At 36.2% G+C, this 21,132-nt stretch overlaps 1 protein-coding gene across 5 annotated transcripts in view; it reads left to right on the top strand.

The window, feature by feature from the left end:
• The window catches only part of PRKN (parkin RBR E3 ubiquitin protein ligase), a 726,716-nt gene that overhangs the window by 124,308 nt on the left and 581,276 nt on the right, over positions 1 to 21,132 (top strand). For 2 of the 5 annotated variants that reach the window (XM_027686963.1, XM_027686956.1), the window contains exon 2: positions 5,911 to 6,074. In XM_027686963.1, the coding sequence (XP_027542764.1) occupies positions 5,911 to 6,074 (164 nt within the window). Of the gene's footprint in view, positions 1 to 5,547; positions 5,604 to 5,814; positions 5,833 to 5,910; positions 6,075 to 21,132 lie in introns of those variants that run through there. The other 3 variants (XM_027686979.1, XM_027686952.1, XM_027686970.1) reach the window with 3 other exon arrangements.

Genomic DNA, 21,132 nt, shown 5'->3' on the forward strand with positions numbered 1-21,132 from the left:
CCCTTGAGCCAAATTTATACATTGTGCATCTACCACTTCTCTGGAAGAGTTTTCCAGAAGGTCTGCTGTTAGCATTGTGGGCAAACATAGCATTTTTGCCACTTTTGAATCTAGCTCATATAAATTTGATATGATGCCCCCGAAATCTTGTGATGGAAGTGAGTGCCCTATCCCTACTCACCCTTTCCATTCTGCTCATGACTTTGTAGGAAACAGTCATTGGGTACATATGAAGCATTTATGGAGAATATTGTCTCAATTTCCCTGAACAGTAGTTTGAATAAAAGCCAATCATGACTTTTATCTAAAAAGTAAATAAAACCATCAGAAATGCCAATCTTGAAATTTGAGTTAGTGATCAAGGAACATTTTTTTATTATATTTGTTTGGTATTAGCTATGACTAAAGATTTTTCCCAGAGAGAGTTTATTCCTTGCTAAAGGAGAGAAATAACCTCACCAAGGATGGGGTTTTATAGACATTGTTTATGTTTGATTACTACATTGCTCTCTATGTGTGACTACATCATAAAATCATTCGTTAGGTGAAGGTAATTTACAAATGATCAGAAGCAACCAAATTACTCTAGCTTAATGAGTTGCCACTTATTGCCTGTGTAGGCTTTTTTTCTGCTGCGGCTGTGATGTTGGCTTACATTAATGTGCATTAATTTTATTTCACAAATGCAATGATCAAGGAGGTCTAATGCTTCCAGTTATTATGGCTCAGCAGTGAGTGGTAACTCATTAAGTCATGGTTAACTTCATTGCATATACCTGTCAGTCGGGACTTGGTGCAAAATATACAGCAGGGCATTTTGCCTGGAAAATGTCATACCAATGCATCGATATCTGCAATGACAACCCACTCATCTTGAGGTAGTGTTCAAGCTGTTGATTTTCAGCCATACAGGCTGAAATGTGTGAAATCATTTGTCTCTGAGACACTATCTCGCTCCTTCTGTAGACAGCAGAGGTTCTGTAATTGGATTTCCCTCTTTAAAGAAGAAGGGAGTTGTTGGCAGGATGTTCAGTGCAAGGGCATCAAGACTCAGGATCCTGCTATCTCAACTTGGCTCCAATTTGTTGGAATTTGGCAACTTTTTGAAGAAATGACATCTGTTAAAGAGTTTTCTTGGAGGGAGCTGAGGATATTTTTGCTAATTGATGAAAAGGATACATGAATTGCTATGGGACTGGTTATTCTATTGATGATGAGATTTTATCACATATTTATGTCAGGAAAAAATTAGGCAAGCCAGTTGGCCAGAACTGTGTGACAGTGACAGCCTCCAAAGTGAGACTTCATGTAATGGAAGTAGAGTAGAAATTAAAGTGGAGCTGACCGAACCAATCTGCTCTCCAGTGCTCTGGGGAGCAAAAGGTGTTGGGAAGGTGTCCTATTCCAGTGCAAAACTTAGATACACAGATCTGTGAAGAAAAGGACTGTACCAGTTCCAGGCTGCTTAAGTTGCTGTGGAAAGACAAAGTTAGAAGAACTTCGCACAAAGTTGTTTAACCCTTTGATTGGACTTTCATTAACATGTGCAGACTGGCTGTGTAATACAAACCAATTACAAGTTAATACAATTCTGAGCTATTCCTTTCCACTCCTGACCTCAGCTCTCAGAGTCTCCCCAACTCATCTTTTTCTGGTTTTTGTTCCTCTTTAGTCTTTTGCTTTACTTCTTTCCCATTTTTCAGTTCCCTTAGCACACTGAAAAGAAGAAAATAACAATAAAAAGTTGTGGAACATGATGTAGTGCCATCCCATTATCTTGTGTTCTGCTGCTAGTTTCTCACACTGCATATGTCCTACAGTTGCATTTCTACAATTTAGGTTGTAGAAATTCCAGGCAGCAACTGATATTCACTGGGAGTTTATAAAATGTCTACAAATGCATCTAAAGCTAATTAAATCTAAAGATTAAAATACTAGAACAATATTTTGTATGATTGAAGATGGAAGAGCCCCAGGGATCCAAAAAATATGTTTTATATGGTTTTATTTTATTTATTGAAATAAAAAAAGTACTTGGAACAGCTGCCTTCAGCCTGTGCCTTGAACGGTGATGCACAGTTGTGTGGTAACAGAGGGACTTCCAGAACAGTTCCACGATACTTTACCAGAGGGACAAGAATTTTATGTTCTCTGGATTTCTACCTTCTCCTTTCTGTGTGTTTTCCTGTTTTTAATTGGTACTAAATTGGTCAGCTGTACTAGATAAATTATTAATCATGGTTTATGAGACAAATTTAATACTGAAAAGGAAAGGATGATACTTTCAAGTGTGAAATAGTCTAGATGTAGGTTTTTGACCCAAGAAGACATGTATTCTCAAGTCCCGTGCTGAGTCAAAGAATCTGATCACCACAAACACTGTCACAAGACTTTTTTCCCCCCATTGTTAGGAAAATACATCTCAAAGGACTTTTTATCTGACCTCAGTAGGGAAGGGGCTTTTACAAATAGAAGAAGTTTCACGTATTTCACGCTGTCTTTGGGTTAAACTTTGGTAACATTCTTTGTTTTGTCTATAGGAAGAATGGAGAATTAGATCTTAGGCAATAAGATCTTAAAGTTTAAATATGTGCATTCTTTTTCCACAGATAATATGTTGTATGTTATAGCTTTTTTTTGTGTGTGATTCATTAGTTTAGGAAGAAAATGAGTTGGCTATTTTATGTTAAAACTAAAAAGGAAATTTGTGTTTTGCATGTAGCAATGTAAAGACATCTACAACTTGTTTTCATTCTTGGCACAGTTCAGTTGCTTTGATTCTGTATATCAGGACTGTGCCTTCACAGTTTATTCACAAGCAAGGCCTAAGCTTCTCCAACATTTTATATTTATCTTCTCCGTTCAGAACTGGAAAACCTGTTGGATAACAATGGGGATTAAATCTTTGGCACTTTCGATATGGCTTGCCAAAGAAGAAAGGCTACTGAATCCAGGGCTCTGAAATGTGGCCTGTTGAGATCCTGACGGGTGCCATCCCCCGAGCTTTCTTCCAGCCTTCACTTGCAGTTCTGCAGCTCCTCTACACACCTGCCCCATGTACTTGTATCTGAGTAACTCCATTTATTTATTTTGGATTTCCGTCAGCAGTTTAGGCCTCAGGTAAATTCTCTGATCTCTTGTTAAGCCAATATTTATTTAAATTCTAGCAGACAAAACTTTAAACTCCAACTCTTTTTAAATCCTTCCTTTAGAGAGGTCTCAAATGTCTTCATAACTTCACCTGTGATCTCTTGAATAACCTGTGTTGCTAAGAATATTATTTAATTTTTGAGGTGAAATGGCAAAAAGAAAAGAAATCTACTTTTCCTAAAAAGACAGCTTGAAATATTATATTTATGAAATTCTGATTTTATTCCACAGATTGAATTTTTGTGTTTAATCTTTTTATGCTCTGTGCAAGTAAGCAAAGTTCTCTTCTGTTCTTTTACATTAAAAAGAGTTGGTGGATTGCAGACTATATAATAGAGTAAAAGTGCTTAGGGGCAAAATATCTGCGTATTAGAACTTTCCAGCAAGAAAATTTTGGCATTCTAGCATTTTTCTGGCATTTTTCTAACATTCTTCAGGCTTCTGTGCTCTTCTGTGCTCTGGAGTACAAAATGTTGCATTCATACTCATTTCGATGGTTGCATGTGGTAAGAATTGTGATAGTAAACTCCTGATACCTCCTACACAATGGGGATTATACCTCTTGTAAGTGAATAAAAATACATTTATTTGAGAGAAGATGTTGGGATTTTTGATGTCAAATTTGACTTAAGCTTCCAGTAAGTGTGTTGGGTTTATACTGTCTTTAAAAACAAGTACCGCTTTCTAATTAATTTCAATTATGCTTTTTTATGCTTCTTTTATCAAGCACTTTCCTCTTAGATGTGATTTGCAGAGTCAGTGCACCTTCTGATTTTGTTGGAGTTTTGGTTTTGCTTTTTTTTTCATTTCCAAAACGAAAAGCACTGGCTTTTGTGAGACTAGGGAGAAAGAGGATTATGTATTAGTTAGGAGGGACTCTTGGAGAGGCACATGTATGCATTTTATGTCTGTATGTGAGCATAACCTATATATATGTATTAAAAAAATATATATATATTAACATAGTGAGATAGTCAGAGCATAGCATATTAAAAAAGTATTTTCCCCATTGATTTAACTATATATTTTGCTATTGGCCTAGATAATGTTATTTACAATGGAGCATTATGAGTGTTCCTGAAAAGATGGAAACTGTTCAGTTCCCATTAGCTGTCACTATTTTTTGCCATATACATCCTCTTTTGCTCTCCAAACAATAATCAAAATAAAATTCAAATTTTGCTGATTTTTCTGAGCAGTCTGAATATACAACTTACACACTTCAGTTATTTCCGTAACACCTTTAAGTAGAAATTAAACCAAGATGTACTGCAGGAGGCTACATAACACAGGGCAGGGCACCAGCCTGACACTGCACTGTGCAATCTTACCTTGTATTTTAGTACATTAAGAGGGTGCTTTCAAGTGCAAAACTTGAAATGATGTGTTAAATTGTATTAGTATCTGGCCTTCTCCCTTAAAGCTTAGCCAGATCGGAACTGAAGACATGAAATTGCAAATACCTGCAACACTGTCTGCTGAGCAAAACAGTGGCAGCATTCTCAGCCATAGTCAAATGTTCTTAAAGTATCTGACACCTTTGGAGTTGTCAGGCAGACTATATGTTTGAAAAATCATAGAATTCCAATTTTCAGTTTTAAAAATAGTTATTTCTTTAAACTGGATAAATACTTTTGAACTTATGCTTTTGTCAGTCAACAAAAATGCAAAGGATTAACATCTTCAGCTAAAACACTGCAGTGGGAATGGGAAATAAATCTTTAAAAAGACTGGTTGTTGCAATCAATACCCAAGCAGTTTAAGTGACAGGTACCCACTATCTAATTGATATAAATGTTTTTTTTGTTTTATATTGTGTTTTGCTAATTCTTTGCTTCCTGCCTGTGAAGGTGTTGGTCGAAGCAGTCCACTGGGGACATGTCTACTGTTAGTACAATCTCCGTGACTGATATGGAAGTAATGAGGCTTTTTCCTGTTTCAGAGTTCTTGTAGTCATTCCTCTGACCATGGGCTCAATGAGCACATTCAGACTCTTTATGAAAAACAATTCTGTCAGCTGAATGTCAGGAAGCTTATGAGTTTGTTTGCTGGGCTTCTCTGGATGTATGAACTGGTTGCTGCAGCTCTAAAAATGATATGACTGGTGCAGTAGTGATTTTCTGCACTGAAGGTGGATGCTGACAGGAATTATGTACTGCAGATATTTTAGTGAACTCTGAAAAGACCACGCTGTAATACAACATTCCCAAACACAGAATTCTGTGATTCTGATGTCTTCTAGCATGTGATTTTCTCTCCATCATTACTTTTGTAGAATTATATCAGTGGGAAACCAGTTTATATGACTGTGCTTTGCCTTGTAGCAAGGAATTGTTTTTTCTTGTATAATTTAATATATTTTGGCTCTGGAGCATACCTCAGTTTCCTGCATTTATTTGATATATGCGCTGGGGAGGAACACGAGGGGCACAGGAAGCACATGTGCTGCAAAGGTTAGGACTGAACTGAAAATCTTTTGTGCCAGTTAGCAGCTACTTAGGCAGCTGCCTAGTGGGGTTTCTTCTGATTCTAAATGTTCTCTGTAATTGCTAACACTGCCAAGGGGAAACTAATGTTTTTTATTTAGTGATCACTAACTATTCTGTGATGAGTTTAAAAATGCTACGAGGGAGTATTAATAGCTTTTCTCTGAAAATAGTACATGCTTCCTGAAATTGAAGAGTAAGCCTCTCGTAGTCACTCTAGTACAAACACATCATGAGAAATTCTCACTTAAAAAGCTCTTTTGCTCTTGTTCAGTGTTTGTCAGGTTCAACTCCAGCCATGGCTTCCCGGTGGAGGTTGGTTCAGATGCCAGCATCCTCCAGCTGAAGGAGGCAGTTGCCCAGCGACAGGGAGTTCCAGCCGACCAGCTGCGGGTGATTTTTGCAGGGAGGGAGCTCAGCAATGACTTGACACTGCAGGTAAGAATCCCTTGGTAGCTTCTCTCCTGGACTGCTGCCAGCTACACTGCCTCTGCCTCTAATGCTGCCAATCTGATGTTCATGCCTGAGATCTAATAGAATAAATAGTGCCTGGGGATACCTTGAACTTTACTCCACACTGCTTCATTAATTCTGACCTTCTTAATTATGCATTAAAACAGCAAGCAGGAAGGGTAGGGAAAGAGAGAGAATATGAGAGAGAGAGCACGAGAGAGAGAGCTGTGCCTAGTGAATAAATGTTTACTGACTACAGAAGCAAACCATGCACAATTTCTGTATCTGTTCAATTTCTATCTTACTTATTCCATTTGAATCTTAATGAAGAAGGATGTGAATAAATTGCTCTAAATCAAGCTGCACAGTCATCACATTTGATAGAATTTGTAACCCAATTGTGACCCCTGGAGGATAGCTACAGGGCTGCTGCTGCTCCATGTGCTGCTGTGTCTGCCCAGGTGTGTGCTGCTGGAGGGGTGGTTCCAGATCAGAAAGCCCACAGAAGTGTATTCCAAACCACTGAACTCATAAACGAGTAAAGCTGAAAGAGGAGCAGAGAGCACAGAAGAGCAACTGTAAGAACTATAAGTAGGTGTCTTAAATTCAACTACTGAAAGTTAGGGAACTGTTCTCTTCAATAAATGCAAAGGGCTGTTCATCTGTGGTGAGCAGTAGTAAGCATTGAAAGACAGGTTCAACTTGCTCTTTGCTATCTCCACCAGTGCAGCCACAGTTGCTTTATAAATATTTTTGTTTATCCTGTATGTGCATTTGGCAGTTCACTCCCATAGGCAGGGTTTAGCATAAGATCACACATTTAAGACAATTGGGGAACTTGGGGAAAACTGCTGGCCTTTCAACTGAGTGCAAATACTGATTTAATGAAATTGCTGTCCTTCTGCAGTGGTATCAAAGAGCCGCAGATGCAATATGTAGTAGTGCAGGTGATTGTATAAGAGATCCCTCACTGGCAGAACTATTCAGATTAATTGGCACTCATACTTCAGATGTATTGCTGTACTTAGAATGGCTGCTAAGCCTGGGTACAGAAAGTCACTGGTGTATTGATGACCTATCACTGTTTCTCCTTGGGTAGGTTATTTATTGTTTTGCAAAGGGCTTTAGGGAGTTTCAGCACACAAAGGTATAGAAATGTGAATTGTCAGTCTCCAGTGCATCAGCTGTGAAAGTGTTGATGCGTACATGCATGGCATATACATCAATGTGCTTCACTTACATGTGAAAACACATATATGACAGTGTAAGAATAAAATAAAAAAATCACGTGAATTGTAGAAGTTGTCAGTTGCCAGTTGCTAGATTTGGGTGTCTGTGTTGTTCTGTCAGAAGCTTCTGAATCACTTGGCTTTTCCTGGGAAGCTGTAGGTGTTGGTATTACTACCGTTTTATGTCAGCATGAAACACAGATTTTCAACCCAGTTTGACACTTGCAACCATGTTTGTTGTGGGCTACAACATACAGTCTGTTGCCAGAGTAAATTAAAAATTGCGTTCCAGATGTACAGACCTGCTGATTGCCTAATTTCATTGGAATGTCAGAATTACCAAGACTTTCTGTTATTTGGTGAACTGGATCTAGACGTTATTGCTTTGACTCTTGCCTTCTAAAGCACATAGGAAATTCAAAAGCTGTTTCAGGTGGTATAATCCATAATTCTGTGTTTAGGTTTCTTAAATATTGCAATGATTAATATCATCAGCAGTGTATCAACTACATTTTTATTCTTGATATTTGATTGGGTGTATTCTACTTTGATTCTGTGTTTGAATTTTTTGCTGTCATATATTAGTGTATGTAAATTTATTTATTTTTGAAATTTGTCAGCACAAGATGAGTTATTTGAGGTGTTTGGGTTCCTATGGCAGGCTATTTGGTTTTTTTGCATAAGAAGCTGAATGCTAATAAAGCTTGGGTACTAGTGAAATACTAACTGCTAGCATTTATGTTGCATCTATAATTTCAGAGTTAATATCACATATGAGCAAATTAACTAGCGCTTGTTTTCTAGACCTATGGATTTGCATCAGAACAAGAAAAATATAACATTAGTTTGTACTCAACTGATGCTTTAAAGTTATTTTGTTATATGATAACATAGACTTTCTATTAGGACCATTTTGTACTTCCGTTTTTCGTAAATTACTTTTGGACTTTTTTACTCAAAATACTGTGGAAGACTAGAGGTCAGGAAGGAGAACTGATGGTATTGCAGATAATGAGATTATAGAGGACCTGGGAAAAGCTGCAATAATTGCATGAGTATGGGGCGGGGATATAGGAAATACTTCAGGATAGCAAACTTTACTGGTTTCACAGCTCACACAACAACTAGATTTGGTTTGACAGCTACTTCAGCATCTCAGGTAGCTGATACAAAACATAACAGAATGGAAAAGCTGTGTTTGTTTTCCTGTTTGGAGAGAAGGAAAAATCTTTCCTGGTAGCTGAAACTTGTGAAAAAGAAATGAGGCTTTGGAATGGACAGAAATTAAAGAGAAATTATTATAAGAAAGAAAGTGCCAAGCTGAGATCTTAAAAAAGTAATTTGATATCAAGAACAACAATAAAAATATTGTAGGAAGGATAGAAGTGAAATATGTGGGGAGACATTTAATTTGGTACTGCAGATAAGTATTTTGTCCTTGAAAAAAGAGAGGAAGATTAGACACCGATTCAACTGTGCACAGAGGAGATCAGTACCTAAGCTAATGACTAAAGCACACGTCATAAAATTAGAGCCATGTTAAGGAAATACTGGTAATGACTGGATGAAGAATGGAACCTGCAAATTTGAATCTCATAAGAAGGAATTAGAGCAATAAGCTGCTTCCTAAAAGTGTAACAAATGGTGTCATTTTAAGGGTGCTAAACATTTCAAAGAATGATGAAGAGCTCCCTACTGATTACAGTTCACTTTGGAATGAGTGGAAGTAATTAATTAATATACACTGAAAAATAGAAATCCTTTCAGAAGGCTGTCATGAGTATGGGAGAATAGTGGTAAGATCATCTTGGGGCAATAATAGTGAAAGTAGAACAGAACCATAATAGTCACCAACAGAATAAACAGGAGGTATCTGCATATCAGGAACATTGAAGTGTCCTAACAGGGGGTGACTGCTTACAAAATTGTCATTGCCTCCAAGAACGACAAAAATAGTTAGCAAAGCTTCTGAAAGCCAAGTAGGTAATATGTATTATTACACAGTTTTGCTCAATGCAAACAATTTGAAATTTACTACTGGTGATAGCAGCAGTGTTATATTGGTACAGACTTCCCCTTTCTTGAAGAACTCAAAATCCCTTTGTGTGAGGAAGCTCTTCGCAAACAGTTTGCAAGAGAGATTCCCTGCCTTGCAGAACTTACAGTGTAAATGAGTAAAGCAGACAAATGATGTGATGGGAATCAGGAGCTTAGTTTGTCCGTAGTCAATAGCAAAACAGGAATAGAATTAAGTCTTCTGTTTCCCAGTCTTGTACCATTACAGTGTTTCCTCTATGAGGTAAATCTAGAAAAAACTGTTCTTTGAAACAGAGAAAGACTAAACATGATTAGTACAAGGACTTGTTAGTTTTAGGGCAGTGCTCCACTGAGACAGCTTCTGAGTCAATGTTGGCTAGAATTTGACTGCAGCATAGGCTCAAGGTTTGGAGCCTAGGTTTCACATGAATCTGCATGTAACTGCATCCACCCATATATATATGCCTAAAATAATTTATACATACATTCAAGAAACAAACAAACATGACTAGAACTTATTGTTGAACACTGATTTGTGAGCTCACAAGCTTAACTGAAAATGAGTAAAAAGGAATGGCACAACTGGAGTAGCAGCACAGATAATCATTTATATGGAGAAAGGAAAGAGTAGTGGTAGGGAGAAATGATGCTGTTTTTTAGCAGGAAAAGGTATTTGAACAATGCCACATTGCATTTCATCGAAGAAGGACCTTGTGTACTTAAATGTATGGCAACTCTCTTACTCTAAGCACAGCTCAGTACAGTAGAGCTTCCAGCAGTTCTTATATTTCCCTGGTTCATTTTACTGAAGGTTCAAAGAAGAAACCAGGTGACACAGTGCAAAATGTGTCCCTAACCAGCAAAAAACCCCCGATGTTTAGTTATAAACCGCTGAGCACTAAGATTGGATTGGGTCTTTTGACAAACACAAATACTGCCTCGTGTTACAATCTACAGTGTTATATATGGGATACCAAATCACTCACAGGAACAACTTTGATGTTCAGCAGTTTTGTGGGTTACGGAATACAGTTGAGCCAACATTTGCATACTTAAATGCTGTTTGTAGAGATTTCCTTACAGATATACTGACTGAATCAATCATTGCATGTGAAATCTAAAGAGAGAAAATGATTTTGTGTGCGTGTAAATCAGTATTTTTTGTCAATATTTCATTGACCTGTGGATCTCTTCTTCTTTGTAAAGCTGGAAGAGATGTGTATTATACTTCTTCAAAATAGGAAAAGCTAGCTGAATAATTCTTAGATATATTATAGTAACAGAGGAAATCTCGATATGCCACGTCTGTGGTGCCAGGTAATGTGGACTTGGCTAAATGAGAGGCTAACAGTGCCTCCCACTCTTGTTTCTTTTGATGGCTGCAGACTCACTGTGACAATAGAAAGGTGTTGAACAAATTTTTTTCAAGACTCGTGATGGGCCTCATGGTATTATATGCCCATAATAAATGGGGAAAGTACTGTGTAGCCATATTTAGTGTTATATTAAGTCAGGGCTCGCTCAGATCTACAGATTTTCCATATCTCTTGAAGAGGATATATGTTGGCAGATCAAGAGCTAAATGCATTAATAGATTTGTCCTTCAAGCTTGATAACACATTTCCATTCTGACTTTAAATGCTTTTCTGTTCTATTCTTTTTATGCTAAGTTTTTCCTGGAATATGAGGAATATGAGGGATAAATTATCTTCAAGTAGTTTAGGAACTGCGAAATGTGAATGGGCCATGTTTGAGGGGGCTGCAGATTCTTGAAGTTTGCTGGTTTCTTCTCTGTTCTTCTGACATTTCTTAGTGTGTTTTAGTTGGCCTGCTAATAATTGAGGAGGAAGTGTGGCAAATTTTCTGCAGTGTGCTGTCTGTACAGATTTGTATTTAATTTCTCCATGTATCTGGGTTTTGGCACCTAGATGAATTCTGTGTTGTTTGCTCAGTCTCGTTCATGGTTCCCTGGCATAGGGTTTCTGGTGCCAGTATTCTTAGAGGAATCTTACTGACTCACAATATTTCTGAATGACCTGTGCTGCCCTTTTAGGTCAATTTCCTAATTTCTAAATATGAGTTTCTTTTGTTTTCCACTTTGATGACAGTTTCAGTAAGTTGAGAGTCTTATGAATTTCTATTCCATCTATGGCTGTTATTAATTTCTTATATGTGAGAATATATCAGGCAGCGGATGATTTTTTTTTTAAACGTCATTTCTCTTAAGCAGTTAAAATTCCCTACATTGAGGTCATTAAGTGAATTTTACAAAATCCATTTTTGAATGAGCCATTGCTTTGTGTCGGACTGATAGAGAAATTGCAATACTATTTGCACGAAATACGGTAAGTTGATAAGAAACTCCTCTGGCAAACCACTCTAGTTCTTCTCAAGACATATATAGTGTTTCAGAATGAAATTATCTTGAAAATTGCACTAATATTAGATGGGCTTTTGTTTTCTATCTACACGCTTGCATTAGGCAGGCACTTTTTAAATCATTCTCCCTGATCACGAGTATAACCCAATTCATATGTTTACAATTTTGTCCATTTTATGATTTGGATCCTTCTTTAGGTTGCAGGAGAGAAAATGTGCAAGAAAAAAACTTTAAAAAGCTGCAGTTGTTCAAGTGGTGGCAGTGAGTACTAACTTTTACGAATCTGTAAATAGTGACAGTAGGAGAAAGGTCAGTCCACATCTTTCAGTCGACACCTTTCTAAATTGCTTTAGTGAAAAAATGTTTAGCCTACTGAACACTGTTACCAAAAACTATCATTGAATAAGCAGAAGGTCAGGGGTAGTAGGGACATTTCCTTCCTTCTTCCTTCTTTTTCTTCAAAAGAAAAATATAGTATTTACTCTTCTGGTAGAGTACATTTATAAGGAAGGATCCATAGAGACTTTGTATTTCCTAATTCATAACTAAAATATTAGGATTTAATTCACACTCTACATAGTGAAGATACTGGATTAAGAAATGGGAAATTGGGACAGAGCATCTGGGGGTTATTTTTAACATTGAGAATGTTGTGTCAGGATAATAAATCTGTAAACTTCAATGTGGGAAATATATTTTAAATAGCAAATGGCATACCAAATATACCTCCTCAATTAAAAGGTGGAATGAAATTCCTTGGAATAATTTCTTTGCTTTAGTCTTATTTTACTTACTTAAATCTTTACAGCTCTGATTGTCTGAAATCTCATCTGTAATATGTTTATATTGGTAATTATCAAGGTCACACAGCTATTTAATAAACTGTTCTGGGGTTTCTTCTTTTATTTTTGTTTTTCAAGCTTTCTCACTCGTAGTTGAAAATGTGGGAGGGAAACTTAAGCGCTTCATATCTGGTTTCAGTTTTCATCATAGATGAAAATACTCGGTACTCTAGGAAAGGCAGTATTATTCCTGTGAGGCATAGTTTTGATGGGGGAGGGGATGGGGAGATGGGGAGAAGAAATTAAAAGAACACAGTTGTTGCACTATGACAGCAAAGACCTAACACCCATACAGGCTTAAAGTGGAAGAAGACAATTATTTTAGGAGTTTTTGAAGCAAAAGTAGTTATATAATTTCTTATGTATCCTTGGAGCAATCCTCGATGAATTTACAATTCCTAGAAGCTTTCTTATGAACTCTAAAAGCCCGTTGGAGAAATGAATGTAAAATGTTTAAAAAAAAAAATCAGTAATAAGGAGAACAATGGAGCAATACAATTTGCTCTCCTCATTTAGACTAAATAAAGCAGCAAAAGTACCTGTTCCACAAATGAATCACTTTCCTCATATACAGAGCAGGTTGTTATTTCATTTTTTCACGTAAAACATTGGCTCCATTGATTTAGTGTAAATGAAGCCACTGACTTTCCATGAGCCAGCATTCTCCCTCTCATTCTCTCATGCTTATTTTGCCTCTCACTTATTCTCTCCTTCTCCTTCTCTCTCTCTTTCTCTTGCACATACACAGTCCTTACTGTCCTGGGGAAGCTTCTTAGCTAGTGCAAAATTATATACCTCCCATCCATAGAGGTACGGATGTGATTCCCGTTTCTGCTGAGTCCCGTTTTCAGTGCTGTTCCTGAATGAATTGATCAGTGTTTTCTTCACTTGTACTGCTTTTCTTATTGGTTTCCCACAGTTCAAGCCACATTTCCTGCTTTTTCCAATCAATTCCAGTTCTTTGAAATCCTGTTCCCATCCAACATCTGTTGTGCATTGCAGTGTTAAACCAACATAGAAAACTAATAGTTCTTTCTAATCTTTCCCTTTCCCAGCCCAAGAAATAATGGGGGGAGAGAATGACAAAACTAAGTTGCCTTGCAGATCTGCTCTACTTGCCAAAGAGTGAACATTTCCTTCTGCCTATGATTTCTGTCTCTTACTGGGTGATGTGCTTCTGTGCTATCTGTTGACCTCCTTGTTTACTGATCTCCTTGTGTCTAACCAAGAAGCTGACAGATCTGCAGGAGGCTGTAGAGCTACAGGACAATGGAGTAGCTACAGATAGTGGAGGAGACCTTGTGGGAAATCTGTCTCATTTCAGACAGCTTTGTTCCTGGCAGGAGAACAGCCAGGTCCTCTTGTGAGATACTTCATGCATGTCTTTCTATCAGTTTGTCTATATGTGTGTGACAATGTATAAAAGGTCATCACCTTATTTTAGTAATTTTGAAAAGGTGTGTGAATGTTGGCAGTTTTTTTGGTTACACTTCTCATGAAGAGACTTAAAAAAACCCAGTTGCTAGTTTTATGGTAGAATTAATACAAAAATAGATACAAATAATGAAACATTTTAAACTTAAAAAACATTTCTAATACAGTTTTCACCTATTAACTATTTGACATAAAACATTATGATGGAAACATATAAAAGTTTTATTGTCGTATGTTTGGTATGCGTGATAGACCAGAGCTCTGACTTCATGATTTTTTTTCTTATATAGCTCATCCCACATTAACCTATAAAAATATTTTTACTGTATTGCCTTGCCATCTTTAACATAGCAATCTATTCATTTATATCTTTTGGATATGCAGTAAACTGTGCGTACAAAACAAATAAATGTATGTGAGTGTGTTTAAATAAAGACAATAGTAGCTGCTTTCCTCTTTAACCAATATCATATAACCTTTATTCCTGCCTTATTTTCATTACCCTAGATAGTGATTTGGGGTCTTTATTTACTGTTTATCTTACAGCAGTGTGTTTATTACTACAGTTTAAGCACATGTAATTTAAAGTGTCAGAGCTTCAGGAAAGGAAGAATCAATCCAATTTTAAAGCATCTTAATGTTTCTACTGTCAGAATTTTATGGCAAAAATGTTTCAATGACCATAAATGACAGTAAATAAATTAAAATGACCACTGGAAACCTTATTCTTTATAAAAGTGTTCCCTTCTTCCTTATGAATAGTGGAAACTCTAGTGCCTTTCTTCTGAATGTACTAAGGTGCTCGGCTTTGTAATATTGGTGTAATTTTCGTTCTGGTCACCAAGTGGTAGTTGAAACTTGTGTTAGTTTTCTAAAAATAATTTTTATATTTTTTTATACTGTCACTATGACAAATAGAGAAACTGAGAAAGTGGCACAACAACACATAACAATAACAAATGGAAGAAAGGATACTTGTGGAAATATATGCCATGCTGATCTAAATATTTCCAGACTGAGAATCAGAAGTCTTGAAGGATTGTCGGAATTTCAGATAAAAAGGTTTCAGGTAGATCTGAAGGGTTTGACAGAGAGAATTATGCTTAATTATATGGCATGTACTAAATGTGAGGAGGTTAGATGAGCAACCAAAGAAAAATGATTATATGGCAGGGTTCATGAAGTATCTGAGGTTGTCCTACCAGTCAGGAAATAGGCAAGAGATAAAGGGAAGGTTGAAATATATTAGAGATAACTGCAAGAGCAAGAAAACCCAAGGAATTGAATTGCGAAAGCGTATGAATTGACAGCAACCACTGGTAAGCCCAAATTTTTTAAAAAAACAGAACAATAAATGAGGGAATAGGAAATTTTCAATGTGTTAATATAATTTGTGATGTAAGGCTATTTGTGGAGAATATAAAGAACTGCATTCAAGGTTTGACACCTAAAATAGTAGAGATGAACATGTTATCACCTTCAAAAGACGTGTGATTACATTACAGAAATCTACCTTCAGTGGTAGAGCCACTTAGTGGGTCATCAGAATTGAGCGATTCTTTAAGACTACCATCAGATAAGATTAAAGACTTCTACCTCACAAAATGTTAATATTTTTTTAAAGTTAAAAAGACTAGAAATTTTTTCAGTACATTAAAAAAAAAAATAAAAAAAAAATCCAAACTGAAGAGCAGTAATCCATGCAAGTCTATTGTCTGGGAAACCAATTTAGGAAATACTTCAGCTCATTTACCTGACTTGAGCTATGCGGTGAATGCATTACCTACAACAATAAATTGAAACAAAATATTAAACTTGCTCAGCCTACTCAATATTTATTACCATTTTTATTGAAGGCAGATACTGGAAATGTTATCCTATAATCCAACAAGGCAATTGAAAAATTATGTAGTGCAGAAGTGCTTGCAATTCTAAATACATTACTGGAAACAAGATTTGGGTAGGTGAACCGGTAACCATTGATTTGGTGGGGTATATTTTCAACCAGAAATGCTGACCAACTAAATACTATTCAGCCAAGTAGGCATTTAGCCTTATTATGAATTAGAGCTACGAGTTCTAATTCTGATTTCAGAAGAGTGGAGAAACTGGATGCAGTAGCACATAACAGTATTAGTTCCTACACTATATTCCTGCATTGATTTTGCACTTGCTTTTCATAGGACCATTCTGTAAATGCCATCCTTTATCACTGCAGAGGTAAAAAAAGCAGGATCGCCAGAAGTGTCTGTTTCCAATGGAATTCATTGCTGATCTCATGTTTAAGTGAATGCAAATGAAAGCTCTCTCCTGTTTCTCTGAAGGAGAGCACTGCATGGCGTCAGTCTCCAGAAACAAATGGAGAAAGATTGACACAGAATGGGTTCATGCATCAAGTAGCCACAGGATTTAATCTCCTTGTGTTTCTGGTTGTATATGTGTCAGTCATAAAGCAATCTGTGAATTACTTATCTCTTGACATAATTCAAATCTCTCAGAAGTGTTATTTTTCTATTAAAAAGATGGATTGACTTTCCAAGGCCCCTGTGGGGTATAGAAAATATTGAAAAAATTACTATCAATAAATAAATGAAATACAGAACTGGAGAGAGAGTTCACTTTGTTCACATTTATGGAAATTTTCATATGTTCCATTGTTTCACTGCATTAGGAACATGCTACTTCCATTGTAAGGTAATTTAGTGTGATGTATTGTGTATTTATAGTAAAACTAAAAATTGAATTTTTCTAGCAGCAGAGAACAGTAATAGCCCTGCAGGATATTCACTAGTTCACAGTATCCGCAGGTTTAAAGTTGCACTGTACTGGAGACTATTAGTCAACACTGGGGTTTCTAGTGCTGCTTACATGAGAGAAGTTGCATTAGAGTTTAGAAGAAAGAGTATCTGAGAGAGAAATAACCTTTCCTAAAATGAGACAAAGATGAGGTTTGCTTTGGAGCCTTGTTTTGCCATAGCCCACTTTGAAATCTCTTTGTGGTAGCTTCTCTTGATCCTTTTTGAAATGTCAGCATGCCAATGCCTTTTTTTAAAAGGTGCATACCAGAGAGAGCATGCGAGGTCTTGTTGAAGAATTCTGTATCATGTCCTGACTTCATTACACTACAGAGAGGAGGCTGAAATATGTTTTTTAATGTCCCTATAACTCAGTAATCCTTAAAATTCTGTAACTTTATGCTGTTTGGGAAGGGACTACTTCCATTTTCTTGAGGATAATGGTATTTAGAGAGACAACTTATTTGGCTATGTTAGTCTAGAAGCTTCTTGCATGAGTCAGAAAAAAGCCTGTAACATTCATTTATATTTATACTAATTAATCTGTGATCGTTTTTCATTGTAACAGTAATTTACATCCATGTGATTTTATCAGAGTGTACTAATTAATTTCCAGCCTTTCATCCTGGAATGTGGACTGCTGATTTTGAGCTGCACAAGGTGCTACAACCTGCTGCTACGAGTCCAAATGACTTACAGTGTGATCTGCCAATATTCCCGCTTTTGAAGTTTTAGTCTATTGTTATATAGGCTGTGTGAGGAGTTCTTTCTGGTTCTTTCTTGTGTAGTCAAGGTACATTGACTATGTAAGAAAAAGTACTCCTTCTGGACACCCTGCTTATTCACTTCTCATTCAAACTTCTTTGTTGTTGTTGTTCTCAACTGTGTTTGCTGTAGTCAAGATTTCGTTCAACGCGGAGTTCAGGTTGATGATCTGAGGTCTCACGGGCCAGTGTTTTGGAGACTTCCTATCTTGGGACTGAATGAGTATGAATCAAACCTGCATTCTTTTTTTAATCAAATTTCTATTTAGATGTGTGAGCTGTGATGTTTTTGTTTGTTCTATACATCTTCTTCTGCAATTTGTTATGCTTTTATATAAGGTAGGTCAAATGCTGCATGTTAAGCAATGTTAGTGTTTTAAACTGAAAGTTTTTGGAAGAGGTGAGGTATTATGTTTTTCCCTCCTGCCTACAGCAGTCTTGCTTTTCAGTTCAGTAGGAAAATGGGTATTTTGTCATGTATTATGTCAGTGAATAACAGATAAAGCTCACTCCTAGTTAATTTTCAGCTGTTGGTTTGAAAACAATAAAACTGGAAAGCAAGGGCATATGTTAATGATGATTGCAAGCATTAAGGTGTCTGTAAGGTGGCCCTGCCTTGGCAGGGGGTTGGACTAGATGATAGCCAGAGGTCCCTTCCAACCCTCACAATTCTATGATTGATTCTGTGATAAGCATTTGTGAAACTTAACATAAATCTGAAAGATAGAATTACTTGAAATTGGTTTTAAAAAGCAAAAAAAACTTTTTCTTGCCAATGCAAAAAAACCCTCCGAATTCAAAGTTACATTTGGACTGCCATAGTTTATAACTGATTCTGCTTAGCTCCATTCTGTATTTCTTGTCTGCCCTGACCCATGAACATGAAAGATTTCCATAGAGAAATAACTGTGGCTTTGCTACTTGTACAATAAGAAAACTCACTGAAAATATCTTATTGCAAAGTGATACAGAAAATACATTGACATATCATATGATAGTGATTTAATTGTAACTGCAGATGTGATTGATTTCATATAACTATTAAAGGTGGTAACCCTTTATGGATTTCTTTAGAGGATGCCATGCTTTCAAAATTATGTATACATGTGTCTAGAGAGCATATATAATTTTCTGAGCATTATAGTGTGAGTTCATTTGTGTTAAGTTTTAGGGCAATTTATGAAATTTCATAACCATGAGGAGTTTTTATGTTGAATGTACAGTTTATATATATACACACATATGACTTTCTAGTCTTTCTACTCCCAGCAGGGAAGTTAGAAGACCCAAAGCCACTGTTTTGTTTGCCCTGTTGTAAGTATCAGAAAGATCTAGGAGGGAACTGTGATTGCAAGTTATTAACTTCTACTGGTGTTTTTATTTACAGTAAGTATCCATCTTAACTGCATCTCTTATATATTTTTCAAATTTTTAATAACTTGGGCATCTGCACCAGTGTTGACAAAATGCTTTCCAAAATGGCTGAACTTGTGGTTCAAGTGGGACAATTCATATTGATATTCGTAAAATATTCTGGTTTTATTTTAAGGCTTTTTATGTATTACAGGTTTTAATAATATCAAGCTTAGTTGTTTCAATTTCTTTTCATGTTTCAGAAACTAATGGTGTTCAAATTCTATGTGAGCAGAAAAACCCAAAACTTTTAGGTAGAAGTTGCATTGCTTGAAATTGGAAGTAATCATTTCCCCGTCCTTCCCTTTTATTCTGGTTTTCAATTGCTAACAGTTTTCAAGACAAGAAGACGTGGAATCAATCTGTAGAATATAATACCCTGTCTAATTCTAAGGTTTGCTGCGTAACTGAGCACCAAATGAACAAAATCTCTGTATTCTCCAGATATAAGCAACATGGAATTAATCTGGGAATAGCTATATTTGGTCAAATATTTCTTTGAAATATGGTTTTAACAGAACAGCAGTTTTTCAAAATAAGCACATCCAGAAACAGAATTATTTAGAAATATCTTGAATTCTAAGTGCCTAACACCTGAGACATCAATCAGCTCATGCTTCTATCATACCAAAACAGCCACAGAAAATCAGCATGTCATGGTGACATCTCCTTTCCATGCTCTGGAGAACCTAGGAAACACTAAGAGATATACCTTATGGAGATAATTGTTGCTATGTGTGCAGAGGGGGAAAAAACCCTCAAACCATGCCCTGATTTATCCCATTTTGATTGATAGAGTAGCTGTCTTTGCAATGTGAAGTAATAGCTTATACTATATTTTGCCTCCTAACTACAAGCACAAAATTAAAAATAAATTTTAATTTAATGAATTTTAAATACCTTTAAATAGAATTAAGCTGAGGAAAATGAGTGCTTGTTTAGCTTCAAAGGTCATTTTTTTCCAAATAAGACTCCAGATTAGTTGCCAGTTTCTGGATGTAAAAAGTGTTATTTTAGCCAATCGGAGGGCTAATAATATTTTAGCATGCTTTACTTCAAATTTCTAATGCATAAGAACCCATTATGGCTCTTGGTAAATGCTGGGAAAAGACTAGTCCAGAAAATAGGGAAATTAATGGATTATGAGATCAGTATATCTTCCTTACAAACAAACAAATATATAATATGTTGCTACATGTTTGTTGCTAACTCTTTCTTGAACTAATAAATGTCAGCTAAATTGCTGGCCTCAGTCACTTTTTCCATAATCCAACCACCCTTCACACAAAGAACCTTTTCACTTGCTCATACTACTTCCCGTCTTCATTTTCAGCACGGGATGTATTACTTTTCGGTTAGTTACTAGTTCATTAAACTTGTTAATGTCAAACAAATATTACCTTAACTTCACCTTGGCAGAATACCTGCATAATTTACAGTATTTATTTTACTTCTGCCTATGTTGAAAGTGTTGAATGACTTTTTTAGCTCAAGTCATTGACAAGAGGAAATAGGAAGAACATGCATACTCTAGGAAGCTTTTGAAGAACCTATAAAATCATCATGATATAACTGTGAGAGTTATTGTAATGTTGTGTTCTGTGGCAATATACATACCATAGGTTTTATCTGCGTGTCATTTTCTCAGATAAAGGCATGTCATTCCTTGTGACAACTTTGCTGTTTCTCTTCAGGTTAGGAAACAGGGACCTTCCTGTCAAAATATTAAAGTGTCTTTTTGGAAATAGCTGAAAAGTCCTTCTTATTCTTTCTGAAAATATTTGGGGTTTTTATAAATATCACGCAGTCACCGAACACACCTGGTATTGTCTCCATTGGGTATTTCTCGGCAGAAAGAAAAAAATGTCATATTTTTTCAATCCTGCTGCCAAACTTGGGCAGTTAAGCATATCAGGAAAAGAAACACATACTTAGATATTAATTTGTATTTGTATGTGATTTAAAAATCAATGGAATTTAATAAGTAGAATACCCACTGCTGACACATGCAGACAAAATAGTCTTCTTCCAGTATTAGGAAGTGTTGTTTTGTTTGCTTGTCTCACTTTTGAAATAGTTGAAACAAAACTACAAAGTCTTGGAAGCTTAAGTAAAGAGAAATCATGTGGGAATTTGACTTGCTATTAGC

The sequence above is a fragment of the Neopelma chrysocephalum genome, unplaced genomic scaffold (genome assembly GCF_003984885.1).
Source record: "Neopelma chrysocephalum unplaced genomic scaffold, ASM398488v2 Primary Assembly neopelma1_23, whole genome shotgun sequence".
In the NCBI taxonomy this organism is placed as follows: Eukaryota; Metazoa; Chordata; class Aves; order Passeriformes; family Pipridae; genus Neopelma; species Neopelma chrysocephalum.